Source organism: Pelodiscus sinensis, chromosome 20 (genome assembly GCF_049634645.1).
Source record: "Pelodiscus sinensis isolate JC-2024 chromosome 20, ASM4963464v1, whole genome shotgun sequence".
Classification (NCBI taxonomy): domain Eukaryota; kingdom Metazoa; phylum Chordata; order Testudines; family Trionychidae; genus Pelodiscus; species Pelodiscus sinensis.
In genome coordinates, this window is record NC_134730.1 from 28,786,421 (window position 1) to 28,804,324 (window position 17,904).

Below are 17,904 nucleotides of genomic sequence, written 5' to 3' on the forward strand. Positions count from 1 at the left end.
AATACCTGCTTTTTATGTGAGTTTAAATATATACTTTGTAAATAGAAAAGTGTCCTTCTTCTGTGCCCGCGGCTTTGTCTCCAGCTGCACAGCCTGGCTCCCGGGGCCCTAGGGCCAAGATGGCTTGGAGAGTGGGAGGCAAGGCCGGTCCTGGCTCCGACTGGGGGTGGGAAGGGCCGGGGACGCGCTTGTCCGTAAGGACGCGCTGTTGAGCAGCAAGGAGGCTGCCTTGCCTGGCGCCCTGTTTTGCCGGCAAAGCAACAAAGGTGGAGAGATGCCCCAACATCTCTGACTCTTCCACCAGCCGGCCTGAGCAGCGCCGGGGGGCTGCCTGGGAGACTGGCTCCCAGCAGCCACTGCCCTCCCCCACCCCCAGCGCCTGCTCCTGGCCTGCGCATCCAGACCCCAACCTCTGTCCTTTCAGCGCTGGCTGCCCACAGCAAGGGAACCGCTGAGTCCTCTCCACCTGGACAATCTGCAGCGAGCCGCTGCCAGGCAGGAATTGATGTAGGAATTTGATTCCCAGATTGCTAGGCAACTCCTGGGGCTCTCGAGAGAGAGGGGTGCGTGGGGGGGGGGGTGAATGGGTCCCTTACCCGGAGCCTATCTCACGCCTCTCAACTCTCTGACAGCCCTAGAGCTGGGGGTGGGGGACACACAGTTTAACACTTTCCTACACTGGGGGAGAATCTGCCTTTGGTTGGTGAAGCACCGAGCCGCCCCCCCCCCCCCCCCGAGCCCCAGGAGCAAGCAAAGGGTGGGGCTTTTCCAGCTCTTCCCCCCCCCCAAGCGTCCTGCCTCCTTGGGTGCTGTGAGGGGAGGTGAGGTGGGGCGCAGCTACTGTGCCGTCTGGCCGAGGAGGCCAGCAAGTGACAGCTGGGAGCCGGCTGGAGTCCGCGCTGGAACAAAGCTACCACCCTGCCCCCCTGCACCAGCCTCTTTCCTCTGTAGCAGGGGTGGCCGGAGAGGGTGGGGGGACAGGGGCAGCTAGAAAGAAGCTGGTTTGCTGCCCCCGGCCAGTGTCTGCGCCCCCGTGCCCGGCCCGGCCCCGGAGAGCTGTTCAAAAGGGCAACTCTGGGAGGCCAAGGCAGGGGCGTTCGCTTGGCTGCACTGCGAGGTCACCGAGTCCACGTGGGCCGTGTGAGCCACCCAGCCGCCTGCCCAGTGCAGGCAGCCCCTGGCTCCGCTGGTTTGCACTGTCCCAGGCCGGGAGCAGTGTAAACAGGCCCGAGGTAGCTGGGGTTGCGGCTGGGGCTCCTCCTCCCCACACCGGGCACCGCCTGAGTGCTCCGACTCGGCCGGGGTGTGGCAGGGTTCACACGCCCCGCGCTCCGGTTTGACGGGAAGTGGAGCCTGCTGCGGGCGCGCCGGTTAATGACCGGTCTCAGGGTGCGGGCGCAGCAGGCAGGTAGGGAGCCAAAAGGAGCAGGGCTGCCAGCCCGCCACGCCACCACCCTCGAGGGACACACCCACGCGGCTGTGGCAGGGCCCGGGCTGGGCTTGCAGCCATTCAGCGCCCCGGGAAGGCTGCCCCGCCTCGGGCCCTGGAGGAGAGGTGCCAACTGCCCAGCTGGGAGGTGCTCCTAGAGCTTTTGGGCCGGAGTCCAGTGAGAGTTCGTGGGCTCTGCCCAGCATCTGACGCGCCCCTCTCTGGGGCCTGTAAAACTGCTGGGACAAAGGGCCTGGGGGCCAGGCAAACCCATGGGGGGCTGGGCTGGGTGCTGGAACAATGTGGTGTGGGGAGGGAGGGGGCGCCGAGCTGAACTAAGCTGCAAACCCTGCAAAATGGAACCCACGTCGGGGGGGCTGCAGCCCTACTTTCAGCACCTCTGCTGTGCAGGTGCATTGGGGGGCTCCTCTGCGCCCCTCCCTGGCAGTGCAGGCACAGGGCAGAGCCGGGGGGCTGGCGCTGCACATTGGAAACTGACTGCGTGTGGGGATCTGCAGTCCAGCCTTTGCCAGGGCCCAGACACAGGCAGCTTGGGCCGCAGCCTCCCGATTTGCAGGGGGGCCGGGACTGGGGAATGCTCAAACCCGGGGTGTGTCGCGGGCTCCCCTCCCCCTCTCTTCTGCGGAGGGGGGTGTCTGGCTTTGAACGCCGCAGGCCTGAGCCCCGGAATGTGCAAGAAAACCGGCTCCCAGGGGGGTCCCCCCCATGGGCCACCCTTTGTATTCAAATCCCCCTTCGCCGCCGCGCCTGAGGGAAGTGCACGGTGTCCCACGTGACCCCCCCTTTTGCGGGATGAAAGGCACCAGGCCCAGAACATTGGCGTCCAGGCGGCACGACGCAGCATGGCCTCCGGAGGGCCCGGCTGACCCAGGCCCGCTCGCTTTCTGCTGCACAGCCGGGCGGGAGAAGCAAGGCTGGGCCCCAGGGTGGGGGGAGATGGGCAGGGCCCTAGGCGGGCTGCCCCGGCCCTGCTTCGCTCCCATGCAAGAGATTCCAAAGATTCCTGGCTGGAACCCTCCAGCCAGCTGAGCCGGGGCCCAGGGTCTTGCCTCGCTCTGGGGTTCGCACGCTGCAGGCCAGGACCCGGACATGGAGCAGTTGTCTCCTCCCGCCTTGCCCAGTCAAATCCTGGCTCTGGAACCCAGCGTCAAAGGAGCAGTGAGAGCCCTGTGTTACCAGCCCCCTTCCGCTGGGCCCCCCCCAGCTAAACTGCCTGGGAGCCCCAGGCCCCCCCATGGCTGTGAGCCAGGCTGGAGTCCCTGGGCCTGCCTGTCAGGGGCTGGGAATGGGCGACGGGAGGGATCGCTTAGGCTATGTCTACACTAGCGGGTTCTTGGCGCCAGAAATATGCAAATGAGGCTAAGCGTGGAATATCGCTGAGCCTCATTTGGATATCTAATGAGCCACCATTTTTGCGGAAGAGGCTCTTGCACCAGGAGCGTCTACACTGCCCCTTCTTGCGCAAGAAAAACCCTGTTGGGCAACGCCGTTATTCCTGAAAATAATCAGCGTAGCGGCATTGCACAAGAGGGGTTTTCTTGTGCACAAAGGGGCCGTGTAGACACTCCTGGCGCAAGAGCCTCTTCCGCAAAAATGGCGGCTCATTAGATATGCAAATGAGGCTGTGATATTCCACACTTAGCCTCATTTGCATATTTCTGGCGCAAGAACCCGCCGGTGTAGACATAGCCTTAAGTGATTCTCTGTTGTGTTCCCTTCCTCCGGGCCACCTGGCATTGGCCATTGTGGGCAGACAGGAGGCTGGGCTGGATGGACCTTTGGTCTGACCCACTCTGGCTGTTCTCATGAAGCTGCCCCAGCTGAGGATCCTGGGTTTGAGTAAAGGGAGGGATAGGGTTGGGGAGAGGCAGGGTTAGGAACAGGTGAGCGTTAGAGTTGGGGAGGTTTAGGGTTAGTTTTAGGGGAAGGTTAGGGTTAGTTTTAGGGGAGGGTTAGGGTTTGGGAAGGGGGAGGGTTAGGGTTAGTTTTAGGGGAGGGTTAGGGTTTGGGAAGGGGGAGGGTTAAGGTTAGTTTTAGGGGAGGGTTAGGGTTTGGGAAGGGGGAGGGTTAAGGTTAGTTTTAGGGGAGGGTTAGGGTTAGTTTTAGGGGAGGGTTAGGGTTTGGGAAGGGGGAGGGTTAAGGTTAGTTTTAGGGGAGGGTTAGGGTTTGGGAAGGGGGAGGGTTAGGGTTAGTTTTAGGGGAGGGTTAGGGTTTGGGAAGGGGGAGGGTTAGGGTTAGTTTTAGGGGAGGGTTAGGGTTAGGGTTTGGGAAGGGGGAGGGTTAAGGTTAGTTTTAGGGGAGGGTTAGGGTTTGGGAAGGGGGAGGGTTAGGGTTAGTTTTAGGGGAGGGTTAGGGTTAGTTTTAGGGGAGGGTTAGGGTTTGGGAAGGGGGAGGGTTAAGGTTAGTTTTAGGGGGGGGTTAGGGTTTGGGAAGGGGGAGGGTTAAGGTTAGTTTTAGGGGAGGGTTAGGGTTTGGGAAGGGGGAGGGTTAAGGTTAGTTTTAGGGGAGGGTTAGGGTTTGGGAAGGGGGAGGGTTAAGGTTAGTTTTAGGGGAGGGTTAGGGTTTGGGAAGGGGGAGGGTTAGGGTTAGTTTTAGGGGAGGGTTAGGGTTTGGGAAGGGGGAGGGTTAGGGTTAGTTTTAGGGGAGGGTTAGGGTTTGGGAAGGGGGAGGGTTAGGGTTAGTTTTAGGGGAGGGTTAGGGTTTGGGAAGGGGGAGGGTTAGGGTTAGTTTTAGGGGAGGGTTAGGGTTTGGGAAGGGGGAGGGTTAGGGTTAGTTTTAGGGGAGGGTTAGGGTTTGGGAAGGGGGAGGGTTAGGGTTAGTTTTAGGGGAGGGTTAGGGTTTGGGAAGGGGGAGGGTTAAGGTTAGTTTTAGGGGAGGGTTAGGGTTTGGGAAGGGGGAGGGTTAGGGTTAGTTTTAGGGGAGGGTTAGGGTTTGGGAAGGGGGAGGGTTAGGGTTAGTTTTAGGGGAGGGTTAGGGTTAGGGTTTGGGAAGGGGGAGGGTTAAGGTTAGTTTTAGGGGAGGGTTAGGGTTTGGGAAGGGGGAGGGTTAGGGTTAGTTTTAGGGGAGGGTTAGGGTTAGTTTTAGGGGAGGGTTAGGGTTTGGGAAGGGGGAGGGTTAAGGTTAGTTTTAGGGGGGGGTTAGGGTTTGGGAAGGGGGAGGGTTAAGGTTAGTTTTAGGGGAGGGTTAGGGTTTGGGAAGGGGGAGGGTTAAGGTTAGTTTTAGGGGAGGGTTAGGGTTTGGGAAGGGGGAGGGTTAAGGTTAGTTTTAGGGGAGGGTTAGGGTTTGGGAAGGGGGAGGGTTAGGGTTAGTTTTAGGGGAGGGTTAGGGTTTGGGAAGGGGGAGGGTTAGGGTTAGTTTTAGGGGAGGGTTAGGGTTTGGGAAGGGGGAGGGTTAGGGTTAGTTTTAGGGGAGGGTTAGGGTTTGGGAAGGGGGAGGGTTAGGGTTAGTTTTAGGGGAGGGTTAGGGTTTGGGAAGGGGGAGGGTTAGGGTTAGTTTTAGGGGAGGGTTAGGGTTTGGGAAGGGGGAGGGTTAGGGTTAGTTTTAGGGGAGGGTTAGGGTTTGGGAAGGGGGAGGGTTAGGGTTAGTTTTAGGGGAGGGTTAGGGTTTGGGAAGGGGGAGGGTTAGGGTTAGTTTTAGGGGAGGGTTAGGGTTTGGGAAGGGGGAGGGTTAGGGTTAGTTTTAGGGGAGGGTTAGGGTTTGGGAAGGGGGAGGGTTAGGGTTAGTTTTAGGGGAGGGTTAGGGTTTGGGAAGGGGGAGGGTTAGGGTTAGTTTTAGGGGAGGGTTAGGGTTTGGGAAGGGGGAGGGTTAGGGTTTGGGAAGGGGGAGGGTTAAGGTTAGTTTTAGGGGAGGGTTAGGGTTTGGGAAGGGGGAGGGTTAGGGTTAGTTTTAGGGGAGGGTTAGGGTTAGGGAAGGGGGAGGGTTAGGGTTAGTTTTAGGGGAGGGTTAGGGTTAGGGAAGGGGGAGGGTTAAGGTTAGTTTTAGGGGAGGGTTAGGATTCCTTGTTTCTGTTTCCTCCCTCTGGGGCACCTGGCATTGGCCACTGTGGGCAGCCAAGACGCTGGGCTGGACGGACCTTTGTTCTGACCCCATCCGGCCGCTCTGATGTTCTTGTTCTTACGTGTGTTGTGGGGGGGGACCTCAGTCCCCGCGGAGCGGCCTGTCCTGGGGGTGAGCAGTCACAGCGCCCAGGAAGGGGCCCGAGGGAGCAGCCGCACGCTTGGTACTTTTTACCAGCTGCCGAGTAAGGTCCGGGAGCCCCCCGCCCCCCTCGGATCAGGCTGCCCGCACCCGAGATTAGGTCTGTTCACCAGCAAACCAGGGCGTGCTGGAAGAGGGCAGCAGGCTCCAGGAGCAACGGTTCCTGCTGCCTTCCCTGCTGGGCCTCTTCAGAAGACGGGGGCCCCGGGAGGCAGTTCGGGGTGTCTCTGCCTCCCCAGAGACGCCCAAGTGCCATGCAAGAAGAGGGCCGGGGCGGGGTGGTTTCAAAGAGGAGCGAGGGGGCGGGGCGAGGCCTGGGGCCGTGCAGACCGGACAGGTACAGAGTGGGCAGCCAAACCGCTTTTCCTGCATTAGGCCCAGCAAGGAACTGGGGTGGGGTGGGGGGGATTTGGCCTCCTCCTATTCCACGGGGGGCAAAGCCGGCCTCTGTGGGCCACGGCCCTGCCCCCTTCCATCCAGAAAGGGCAGTGCAGGCTGAGACCAGCTCTGCCTTTGAGCTCCAGCTGCATTAGGTTTGGCTGGGAGAGGGTGCTTTGTCACATGCTGCTGCCACAGCCCTTCCCCGCCTCCCCCTCTTGTGCCCAGAGAGCTCCCAAGGACGCTGACAGGAAAGCTCCAGGAAAGGGGCTGTCTAACGTAGATTCCCCCCTCCCCCTCTTTGCACGACTCCTGTAATGTAGCTGCCAGGAGTTTTCTACCCCCTAACCCTGGTGGCTTGCTCCCCCGCCTCCCCCAGTCAGGGTGCTGTGGATAACGCTTTGCTGAGTGCAGGGCTTTGCCTGCTGGAAGTTGGAGCCAGGAGACTGAAATCCAACTCTTGCATTCTAGCCTAGCTCTGTGGCGGACTCAGCCTGCCACCCGGCCAGGTAAAAGGTTATCTATAATCCCAGGCCCCGTGGCCAGGCAAGGACGCTTAGTGCCTGAAAAGGGTTGTGAGGCGTGCACCTGAGACGTTCAGGCACACAGTCCGTTACTCCATGCTGCACCGGAGCCTGAAAAGTTTAAAAAAATATTTATTGATATACTAACAGGAATAAAAACATTATGCAAAGTGGTCTGACATACCAGCGGCTAGTGTTTTCCTGCAAAATAAATTAAAAGCAGCCTAGAGGTCTGGAGTCTATACTAGCATCCGTGTCCAAAAATACTAGAAAACATCACACAACTGCAGGGTCACCAAAGGCACCTCAACCCCTGAAGAGAACACGCTGCCAGCTCAATGGACAGGCATCTACTCCAGGCAGGCAGCCCTTATTTAACATGTGGGCAGGGCTGCCTCCCTGTGCCAACAAAGAACTCAAGCTTTCCTCGGGGAATACCAAGCCCCATGCGCATTCTCTGAGAAGCAAACAAACTGCGACCGTTTAAAGCAATCAGAAGTGGCATCCAGGAATGATTTGGCTTTTTTAAGAATAAAAATAAATGCACATCAGGCCAGTAATTGGCACAGTAACAAGAACAATTGTTTTCACACACACGTCCACCCCCTCGAGGGTTCCCCCCCCAGTAAAACCTTTTCTTTTGGGTCTAGAGTCCTTCAAACCTACGTTAAGAGTCTCAGAACCAAAACAAAAAGATGAAGCTCCCAAGAACTCCAGTTTTTTTGGTACAAAATACATATATAAAAATATACTACATTCCTAAGGAAGATGAAAATTGGCCACTTTTTCCAGTCCAGTGAAAAACAGCTATACGTTACCAGATAATGCCAGGATAAAATACTGATTCAATATACAAAACACTGCAGTCCTATTTTCTTGGGAAACCTCTTAAGAAAACTAAAAATAGTGACAAACCTTTCACTGGTTGTTTGACATGCAACTAAACCACAAACTTATAGCAGCAAATTTTTTTTTTAAAAAAGGTAGACCTTGAAGAGACTAAGTTTATTGGTAAACACGATTAGCACCAGCTTTTTAAACTTGAGTCCAGAAAAAGATTAAATTAAATGCTCAATTTGCCTTTGACAGGCTGACTTCAAAGTTAAATTTTCACTCACACACTCACTCACATTGTAAAGGGGAGTTAAACACACTTCAGATTAAAAAGAGGGGGAGAATGAGATGAAATTAAGGTGTTTCCATATTATCACGTTCACAGTCTTTATAACTTTGGGATTAAAACAGCTGGTTAACAGAAAGGCACAAGATTAGCATTGGCAAAGCAGGTTCCCACTGCTGCAGGAGCAGGGAAAAAACCCAGTTTTATAAGCAGCTGGTGCTAGAAAAAAAGCCAGTTTCCGTTTGTATTACAAGTTTTCAGGGCAAAAATCAAAAATCCCAAGAAAACATCACCCAGGCTCAGAAAGGCAAGAACATCTTTGAGTGGGACCAAGCCATCAAATGTGAAAGAAACATTAATTTAGAACTGGAATTCTGGATAGGGACCTCTTACATAGGGCTTGTGTAGGCTGGGGAGCTTTGCGCTGTAAATACACACTGATTTGCTCTGATTGTAAACTAAGGCAGGCTTGCAGCACCAGTGCAAATCAGGCCTCACCATGGTTAGTCACACCAGCCCTAGCCCGGTCTTACACAGACACAACCCTCGACGCCCCACGTACAAACACAGGCACTGACACTACCGGGGTGGGGTGGGAAAGCAGGTTTCTATCCCCTTAACAGTATTACCAACTAGCCTCCCCCCCCCCCGCATCAAATGCCACTTTTCAATGGCCATCCCAGCAGCTTGTTTACACAGATCCATCACCGGCCTCCTTCTAACCCTCCCTTTGGAAGCAGCTTCTTCCCTTCCACGCCAACCCCAGGAAAGAGCTTCTTTGGGGGACACACCAGCTGCCACCTTCACCAAAGCAGGTGGAGCTGGAGGTGCACATGCATGCTGGTTGCCGGACTGCTGAAGAGGGAGGGTCTTCTCCCCAGCCCCTCCCCCACGTCTGGCTTTGGGAGAGCGAGCCACGGGCCAGGCCGGGCCATTCCAAAAGGCACATTGTAAGTCAGTTTGGATTTGCAAAGGCCAACTAGTAAATATTTGGTGTGTGGGGAAGCCAGCCAGCCAGTCTCAGAGACCCAGGCCCCTCTGACTCATGACGCAAGGAACGGATCTTCCCGCATTCCCACTTCAGAAGACCCGTGGTGAAGGCCCCCTGCAAGGGCAGCGGCTAATGAACCCACCAGCTAATTTTTTTCGTGACATCTTCACAGTCAGCGGGCTGAGCTCGGCCGCATTTGAATTGGGAAGCCAACAGGACAGACGTGCCTTTTTTTGGCACCAGGGAGCTCCAAAGCAACCGGCTCCCGACAAGCCACCTTGCAGCCAAAGCGTGTCTGACCCCCAGGCTCCCTTGCCCCATGCAACCGTTCTTACACAGGACGGTGCAGCCGGGCCCACGCACGCCGATCCCTGGGCTGCCGCAGCAAACCAGAAGGGGGCGCCTTTCCCCCAGGTGGGCTGGGAGAGTTTCAATTACTTTGGAAGGGAGCCACAGCAATGGCCTTCTGGTTGGCAGAAGAGTCACTGACTAATAACGGGGTGGGGAGGGCAGAAATTCAGGAGGCCCCCCCACCCCCAAATCCACCTGGGGAACGTTCCAGGCAGGAACTCTTGCATAAGATTAAGGGCCTGTCGACTGAACCGGACCCAAGCTTAGGTTTGTTAAAAACGAAACCGAAACACATGAAGGTTTTTTTGAATTAAATACAAAACCCCAAAATACGGAACCTTCCCTGGCAAGCCAGAGCCATAGAGGAGCAGAGTCAAGCATCAGAAAGCTCACAGACTTTCACTGCCCCCCCGCGCGAGAGAACAGTGCAACGGCCCCCCCGGAACTCGCATGGGATGTGCCGAGCAAGCGAACAAGAAGCAGACGGGCGCGTCCATTCGCCCAGAGAAGCTGCTGGGGTTTTGTAGCGTGGCTGAGGGTCACGAGGCTGTCACTGGCACAGGCCAGTAGCAGGTGAACTCATCCACCCTGGGGCGCCACTTAAAACGCGCTGAGCTGATGGCCCAGGCCATCACTGGCCACCCTGCCAAGGGCTGCCCTCTGCAGGCGTGTCCTTCCAGCCCCCAAAGGTACCGGGCAGCCCCGCCGGCCTGCCCCACAGCAAGAACAAAGGTGACCATCTCCAAGGCTGCATCCTAACGGAGTTCAGCACGAGCCTCGTTTGCCTGAAGGAAGCTCCAGCCAGAGCCGGCCAAACGCTGCCTCTGGGGAACGGCTGCCGGAGAAGAAGTGAGGCGTGCGCTGGCTCCACCCGAGGAAGCTCTGAGCACCCCCCGTCTCCACTGACCCCAAGGTGAATCGAAGGCACTTGGCAGCAGAGCTGGAGCCTGGCGAGCACCCGGCTAGCACAGCAGCACGTGGCCTCCCCATGCTGTTTTAACCCTCGCTTGTTCCCAGTGTTAGCACTCCGCCAAGGTGCCCACTTGCCTGCAAACCTCAGAGAAACGTTCTCTCCGCTGTGCTCGGAGCCTTGCAGCGGGAGGCGTTAGGCGCGGGCTGCAAACCTGACATCCCTGAGGCCCGTGTGCGGACGCAAGTCCAATCTCGCCAGGAGGATTTGCATCTGCCATGTGGATCGGACCCACGTGCCAGCGCGCTCTCTGGCAGGCCTGGAGGCCAGGCGACTTGCTAATGATACGGGGCCAAGGGCAAGGCCTGGATCTGGAGAGCACCGCGCAAACGCCCGGTGCCCCGGCCCCCCCGGACACAGAGACATTCACAGTGGAGTGGCTTCTAGCTCCCAGCAGCCAGTTCATGCAGCGCGCCCCCAGGGTGGGGTGGAGGCAGGCGGCTGCCCAGCTCCCCCGCCACGATGGAGGGAACGCCAGGGGGACTGGGTCTGCCCAGCCACAGCAAGTTTGTCTCTCGGGCCCTTCCTCCCTTCTGAGCACGGCAGGGTTTTGTACCAACATGTAAACAGCGTTCCCATTGCGTGAGGAACGCGCGACACACGAACTAGCAGCCACGGCACAGTCCTCTCTGGGAGCAACCTATCTGGCCCAGGAGGGGAGCTGGGCTTAAACCCATGTCCCCTGAACCCCCACATCTGCAGCCCCCCCAACAGCATGCAGACCACTGTGGCAGCTGGCTGGTGGGTTCGGACTGAGTTTGTGTGTCCCAGGAACTAGCAGGTAGATTTATGCTAGTGCCTAGAAGGGGGGGAATCCCTCACTTGCTCTTACGGAAAAGCTTTAGCTGGTTCCATTGCCTGCCCCCATCTCTCTCTCCCCAGCCGTCCAGGCACTTGCATTCCTGCTGTCCTGACAGGTCTGACAGGTCTCACTGTTCAGCAGAGAAATCTAACTACAGAGAAGCCTCGTTAATCAGCCACGTTTTAGCCTCCAGCCAGCCTCAATCCCCACCAGAGAAGCACGGCATTAGCTTGACGCTGGTGCTACCTGCCAGAGGGTCGGAAAACCAGAACGGCCCTCACCGTATCCTGCTCCTCCCAGCCCTCAGTGAAAATCTCTTTTGGCTCCAGGAAGCCTCCACGGATCCAGGGGAGACCAGCAACAGCAGAACGCTTCATTAGGGGAAGCGGGGTGGGTGCTGTTCAGTAGCCATTGGCTTATAGGGGCAGGGACACCGGATTTCTGCATTCCCAAATCCCGTCGCCAGCTGGCATTCACTGACAGAAAAACTCAATGAAACGATCAGGTGACGTCAATGGGAAAGAGGCGGCTGAGGGGGCTGTGGGAGCCCCTCCCCCCAACACCCTTCCTGGTTCAGTAATGTCTAAGGTTGAAAAACCCAACGCTGGTGGGAGACTCCTTGACGGTCACTGTAATCAGGTTGGCGGTCACGTCGGTGACAAAGACGTGTTCGATCAGGCTGCGGGTGGGTTTCCAGTCCTGGCTGGTCTGGATGGAGACGGACATGTTCTGGCCCACCCCAGGAAAGGAGGCAGAATCCCGATCCGAATCGGAGCTGGTCTCCTCCTCGCCCGTGCTCATTTCAGACAGGGCCGCTGGCTTGCGGTTCTCTGTCGGGGGGTGCCCCTCGGGGCCCCCACTTTTTGTCACGTCCCTTTCGCCAGCAGAGGCTCTCTGTGCGGGTTTCTCGGTTTTGCAGGTGTCCACACCCGGCACCAGCCCCGTGCTTGGCGCATTCGGCACCGTGCCCGCCCCACTGCCCTTGGTGGCAGCTGCACCCACATTCGCGGCTGCGGCGCTGGTGCTTTTGGCTGGCGCTCCACAACCATGACGGGGGAGGCTGCCGCCGCCGGCTGCCGTTGGCCCATTTTTGACACTCTGCAGGTTTAAAGCTTGAAGGTTCAGCTCCTGATTGGAAGTGCCCTGGCTTCCTGGGGCAGGTGGATTTACAGGTGCCTTGCTGCCGTTGTGCAGGGCCTGTGCTCCAGCAGGGAAGGCTGGCTTCTGCTCCCCCCCCGCCCCACTGCCGGGTGCCTTGGCCGCTTTGGATCCTTGAACATTCAAACCCGGCTCCCCAGCTCCCTTCTGGCTTCTCATTTTTAAGTCCAGCCCTAGGCTGGTCTTGGCGGACGCCTGCGACTTGAGTGCCAGCCTCCCCGGGGCGGGGGCCTCTGTGGAGGCCTGGTTGTGGGACATCCGGTTCATGTAATGCACAATGGAACTCTGCCAGCTGATCCCGTGGTTCGGGCTCCCGGAGGCGCCCTTCAGTATATTGGGCAGGTTCTCAGCAGATAAGCCCCCCGAACCAAGCCCGCCCAGTGAGCTTTGGGGCTCTTTCCCATTAGATTTGAGCAGAGCAATCCCGGAGCCCTGCCCAGTGTGCGGCGGCTGCAGCTTCCCCATCAGCTTAGAACCTCCACCCGGCTCCTTTCGGGTCGACTTCAGCACCTTTGCCAGGTTCACAGTCCTGCGGGCGGCCTTCTGCTCCGGAGGCAGCGGTTTCCGCCCCCGCTTCTTCCTGACAGGGTCTTTCAGGTCCGGCTTCGCCACCAGAATCTGAGCTTTCTTCTGTGGCACAGGGTGGGTCTCTCGACTCCGGGGACCTCGCTTTGCCTCCAGGTCGCTCTCATCCTCTTCATCAGAGGAGGAGGAGGAAGAGGAGCTGGAGGAGGAGGAGCTACTTGACTTGATTTTTGGAGGCGCCTCCGGTTCCTTTAAAACAAAAGTAAACAGGGAGGGGGCAGGGAGAACAGGAGCCGGAGTTAAGACACCTGGCGGAACTGTGCGCAGTGAAGCGCTTCCACAGTATACACATTGATTTCCAGGGACCTCCCCCCCCGGATCCCTGCCTCACACGCGCCAGTCCCTGCCTGTGCACCGTCCTCCATGCTGAAAAGGGTTAAAGTGTCTCCAGCCTCAGGCCAGATCTAATATAGTGCCCTAAAATGTCATGTGACTCTCACTTCCCCCTCCCCCCATCACTGCTGATGAGCAATCACCAAAGTGTCTGCATAAAGACGAGTTCCCCCTCTCTCTGCCCCGTACTTGCAGCCTGAGTACAGCTTGCTCTCAGAACGCCCCTACAACAGCACCTCCAACCGGCTCTGCACCCCCCTTACGTCTCCTTTGGATAACAGATGTACGGTCCATTTCAGCAGCACCTAACACCCCACATTATGGCTGTCGGGGGCTTTTCGTGCAAAGAACACCCCCCCAACGGCACCCCCCAGCCCGCACATCACCACCGTTACTCACCACCTGTTTCCTAGGCCTGCCTCTAGGTCGTTTGCCCCTCTTCCGATTCTGCACCTCTTTCTCATGCTCCCTGCAAACACATCAATTGAAGACAATGCGGCAAAGAGTGGAACACCCACCAGCCAGCCTTACGAGCGGAGGCCTTGTCTCAAATGCTGCACCGCCCGGTTCTAATCCCAGGAACATCCACGAGAACCACGGGCGCGAGAAACATACAGCCGGCTTTTCTGCCCGGTGCCAAGCCTGCAGACTTCACACTGACCCATGCGGTTTGTTATGGTTTTGAGTAAGCACCCCTGTCATTTTGTAAGTGCAGTGGGGGGAAGGAATTCCACTGCAGGGGAGGGGAGTAACACGGTCGCTCTCTGAGCAATGCAATATGAAGAATATTTACCCCTAGCAACAGATGCTGGTTACTGGAATAGAAAGTCTGTTATTGTAGATTGCGTGTGAGGTTTACAACAGGCGATCAGGCAGAATGGCAGCAGCTGCCAAACTCTGCCCCGCCACACAGGAAGCCTATAAGGTGGAGGAAAGAGACCTCCTAGAGACATGCTCACAGCAAGGGAAGGTAGTCCTGGCCTCTGCTAGGTGTTTCAGTGGGACAGTAAGAGGCCACGAAAGGGCCCTCTGAAAGTGATGCAAGATGCCATAGCAGAATGGGACCTATGGGATGGGGCAGAGGTTAGAAGAACAGAGCAAAGCGATGGCTGACCAAATACCAGAGCCCCCCATTTGGTTCAGCAAGCAAGCATCTGCTCGGATGTCCTAGGCCAGTGTTTCTCAAACAGTGGTTTACAAGTCCCCTTAGGGGTACACGAGAGAAGTCGGGTGGGGGGAGGGTACGTCAACACAACTGAAATTTGGAGAAAACTGAATTTTTGTTGCAAGTTTTATATCGTTTTATTATTTTTGTACTTTTTACACTCAAAAATTTCATCGCCCACCTGGCTATGATTAAGTTGCTTAAACAAATGTGTTGCAATGGTAGAAAAAAATGTTGAGAGTCTGAAAACTAGATGCTGTGGGTACTTCTACATTTTTTTTTCTGAAAAAGGGGTACTTTATAAAAAAAAAGTTGAGAAACACTGTCCTGGGGGGGTGTGCGAGAAGACTTTCATAAAATGTGGCCTTGCCATTTAAATCTACATTTACCAATAAGTCTGCAGAATATAAATTTGTTCCCAGCGACCCCCCAGATCGCTGCATCAAATGCACCAGTCCCTGCCGGCACCTAGACTTCTATTAGTTGACATACTGGATCCCCACCCATGGTCCAGCTCACCTGATGCCTTGTTTCCATTAGCAGGACAGGCACCCCACAAAGGAATATGGTTTTGTAATTCTCCTGAGCCGCTAGCTATCACTTCTATCCCTAGGGATCTCCAGCCCTTTTCACTTCACCATGGTTAGTGAAACTGAAAGACTATTCAAGTAGTAATTAAAAAAACCAAAACATTACACTGTTTGCCTCCACAACATCCTGCAGCAAGTAGTTTCACAAGTGGGCAATGACTCCATAAGACACTGGTCGGTTGCCTTTTCATTTCATTGAAAGCTTTTGTATTTTGTCTTGCACAATGGGAAAGGATAAATAGAAGTGACCGGCAAGTCTCCTGCAAACTGTGCATTATTTATATACCTCTCCTGCTGCGGCTTCCCTTCTTTCCACATTAAACCATTTCAGCATTTTACAGTTGCTCCAGAGAATCCCTAGATACCTGCTGGCCTTTCCACACACTCTTGTCCCTCCACTGTGCATGCTGTAGTTCTGCTAAGTTCTGGGTAAACTAAAAGCTGTGCAAGTTATAAGATGATTATATTGAAAATATTCCAGCAGCAGGATACAATTCCCTACGCCTTTGTTATGATTTAACACCTTGCTCACTGTTTTAACAGCTACAACCTAGTAACCAGGTCACTGCGCCACCCAGAATAAGATATGGATTTTTTTTAAAAGACAAAGTGGCTTTGAAAACCGGTTCTAAGTTAGATCAGTCATAAAGTTCAGTGTTTTATATCAGCACAAAGGCAAAACCTTTGGCTGCTGTGGCCAGATATATATCTGCACCTCAGCGCATAAGGTGTTCCCGTTACCTTAAATAACCATGCCATCAAGTTGCAGAATTGAACTCCATCTACCAGACTAGAACATCAGAACCAGCACTGTCTAGCTTCCCCACCACACTCCCAGGGTGGAAGCATGGCATTCCTCCAACACGTATGTTTTCTGTGGCTTTTTGAAATACATGACTTTCTGTAATTCTAGAAAGTGCTTCTCCCTGTGCAGGGAGCCAAAGCAAGAAAAAAAAAGAAAGAAAATGGCCAATGGCTCAGACCTCCAGACTGGGTGCCAAGTACCTTCCACTCCCAGCGCTCAATTCGAAGTGAAATGTCTCTATGGCTGCACACAGCCTGACCTCAGGCCCCAACTCAATCTCATTTATGACACCTGGTGGCCTTCTAAGGCACCGGAACTGTCAGTGTAAATGGGCATCATATTGCAGCCCGCTGGGCTCTTCAGCACGCGGTCTGCAGGCGCTCCCAAGACCACCTGACCCCCACTGTCCATCTCCCGCCGCCACCGCGAGCGTGTGCAGTTTGCTCACTTCTTTTGGAAAGCAAGGAGCAGCCTTGGGTCGAGAATATTCTCTTCGGGTTCCCAGCTGTTGTGCCTGGAAGAGAAAAGGAGACGCAGCCTGGAGAGGAGCAACGAGGGACGGGAAACAAGTGGGATCAAGCCCGCGGGCCAGCCTCTGCTGCAGGGGCGCTCCCACGGCAGCCCGCGCGCCAGATCCGGATCCGGATCCGAATCCGAATGCGAGGGGCGCGCGCGCCTGTTTCCACCTAGCGCCGACGCTCTGCAGCCGGCGGGGCCGGAGTCGTGTTGCCCCCCGCGGGCGAGGACGCACAATGCCGAGCGGACACGCGAGCAGGGAGGGGCTCTGGAGGGGGGGGTCTCCTGAATTGGGGGGGCCTCGCTCGCGCAGGGCTCAGCCACGGGAGCGAGCGCGGCGCGCGGCTGGGGCGCGCGGCAGGAGACGCCTGGGGAGCCAAGGGGGGGCCCCCGGGAGCGCTGCCTCGGCCGGTCCCCGCCCCCCGTTTATTTGTCAACAAAGGGAGCCCGGGGCCGAGCAAACGCGGCGCGGCCGCCCGCACTCACTTGGAGGACCAGCCGCGCCACTTCACCAGGTACTCCAGCTTGCCCTGCGGGGAGAGCAGAGGGAGAGGCGCGTTAGCGGGCCCGGCGCGGCGGGGGGGTCCGGGGGGCGCGGCGGGGGGCGCCCACCTTGCGGAGCCGCTTGCTCAGGATGCACTCGGCGGCGAAGACCTGCTCGCCCACGCTGCTCAGCTCCTCCATGGCGCCCGCGCCGACTCAGCCCGCCGCGCACAAGGGGAACCCGCCGGAGCCCCCCGAGGCGCGCCCCCGCCCGCCGCGCGCCCCCGCTTCCCTCCCTCCGGCGCGCCGCCGCACACAATGCAGCGCGCGCGCCCGGCTCCTCCTCTCCCCACCACCCCCCAGCTCAGAGGCTCCCCAAATTCCCAAGGAGCCAATCGGGAGGGGAGGGCGGAGCCTGGCGGCTGGGGAAGGGGCTGGGGTCAGGGCAGCCTGCTGCAGAAAGGAGAGTTATTGTCCTCGCCACCCCTCCCCTTCCTGCCCAGCAGAGGGGATTTGCCCCCCCTCCCCCGCCTAGGGGCAGGGGGTTTGGAACTGGGGGAGGGGCCTTTGGCCTGGCAATAATCCCAGGCATAATAATTTAACAGCCCTTCGGTTTCTCCAGCGCCCGTCTGCTCTCAAAGGGCCCCAAGACATTCATGCACCAGCCTGCACCGATGCAGCACGGAGGCTGCAAAGCCAAACGTGCAGGAACAGCGAGGAAATGCAAAAGTCAAGGTTCCAGCTCCAAGAGCATCTGCAAACGGGCCACTCAGGATGCACCGATCTGTCCCCAGCAGAGCTGCCTGGGAAATGAAAAAGAAAGCAATCAGTTCTGCAAACGTTTTGAAGTAGTTTTTTGTTTTGTTTTGCAGGGCTTGAAAGGGGCCCAGTTTTCATCTCTCTCTCTCTTTTTTGCACTATCCTTCACTGAAATTCTTTTTAAAATGGCTATCAAAAGTTTTCATTTGTCAAACACAATTTTGATAATCATTTTGCTTTCATTACAAATTATGAAAAACAAAAACAAAAAAACCCAAACACAAGATAACCATTGGGCTCTTTTTGGATGAAAAGACTTTTAATTAAAAAATGTTTGGCTAGCTTTAACCTTAAGTAATGATTCATTAAAAAAATAAAAATCATATATAAAAGAAAAGGGGCAATTGATGGTAATGAATATGAATAATTTAGCAATTGTGGGAAAAGTGGTAAGAGAAGCCAGGGACATAAGGAGAAATCTGTGGTCAGTAGAAAACATGGAGTTTAAAAAATATTTTAGGAACAGGAAGAATCCTGGCCATGATATTGATCCACCACTGAATGGTCATGGTAGAATTACCAATTATAATGCAGCAAAGGCAGAAGAGTTCAATAAATATTTTGATTCAGTATGCGGGGAAAACAGATGATCCAGTGAGCATAACTTCCTTTCCAATTCACAAGTAGCCAAGGAGAATATTCACCATCAGCTATTTAAGTGAGACAT

The 17,904-nt window shown here is 56.1% G+C and overlaps 1 protein-coding gene and 1 long non-coding RNA gene across 2 annotated transcripts; one reads left to right on the plus strand and one right to left on the minus strand.

Annotated features, from left to right (window-relative positions):
• Positions 1–6,661: 6,661 nt before the first annotated feature.
• On the minus strand, positions 6,662–16,710 carry CBX2 (chromobox 2). The gene is made up of 5 exons (XM_075904134.1): positions 16,548–16,710; positions 16,422–16,465; positions 15,868–15,933; positions 13,259–13,328; positions 6,662–12,715 (listed from the first exon to the last, which is right to left on the minus strand). Exons 1-5 carry the CDS (start codon positions 16,617–16,619, stop codon positions 11,357–11,359), a joined length of 1,611 nt encoding a protein of 536 aa, XP_075760249.1. The 5' UTR covers positions 16,620–16,710; the 3' UTR covers positions 6,662–11,356.
• On the plus strand, positions 16,233–17,531 carry LOC142819146 (uncharacterized). Its single transcript, XR_012896931.1, has 2 exons — positions 16,233–16,450; positions 17,041–17,531. It is a non-coding gene; the product is annotated as an uncharacterized LOC142819146 (long non-coding RNA).
• Positions 17,532–17,904: the final 373 nt, after the last annotated feature.

What these genes read in the sequence shown, in the direction of transcription:
- CBX2 (XM_075904134.1), bottom strand. Translation starts at nt 16,619, where the DNA reads ATGGAGGAGCTGAGCAGCGTGGGCGAGCAGGTCTTCGCCGCCGAGTGC. An exon ending in TGAGCAAGCGGCTCCGCAAG is followed by an intron (nt 16,466 to 16,547) that starts GTGGGCGCCCCC and finishes CTCTCCCCGCAG; the next exon opens with GGCAAGCTGGAGTACCTGGT. An exon ending in TGGCGCGGCTGGTCCTCCAA is followed by an intron (nt 15,934 to 16,421) that starts GTGAGTGCGGGC and finishes TTTCTCTTCCAG; the next exon opens with GCACAACAGCTGGGAACCCG.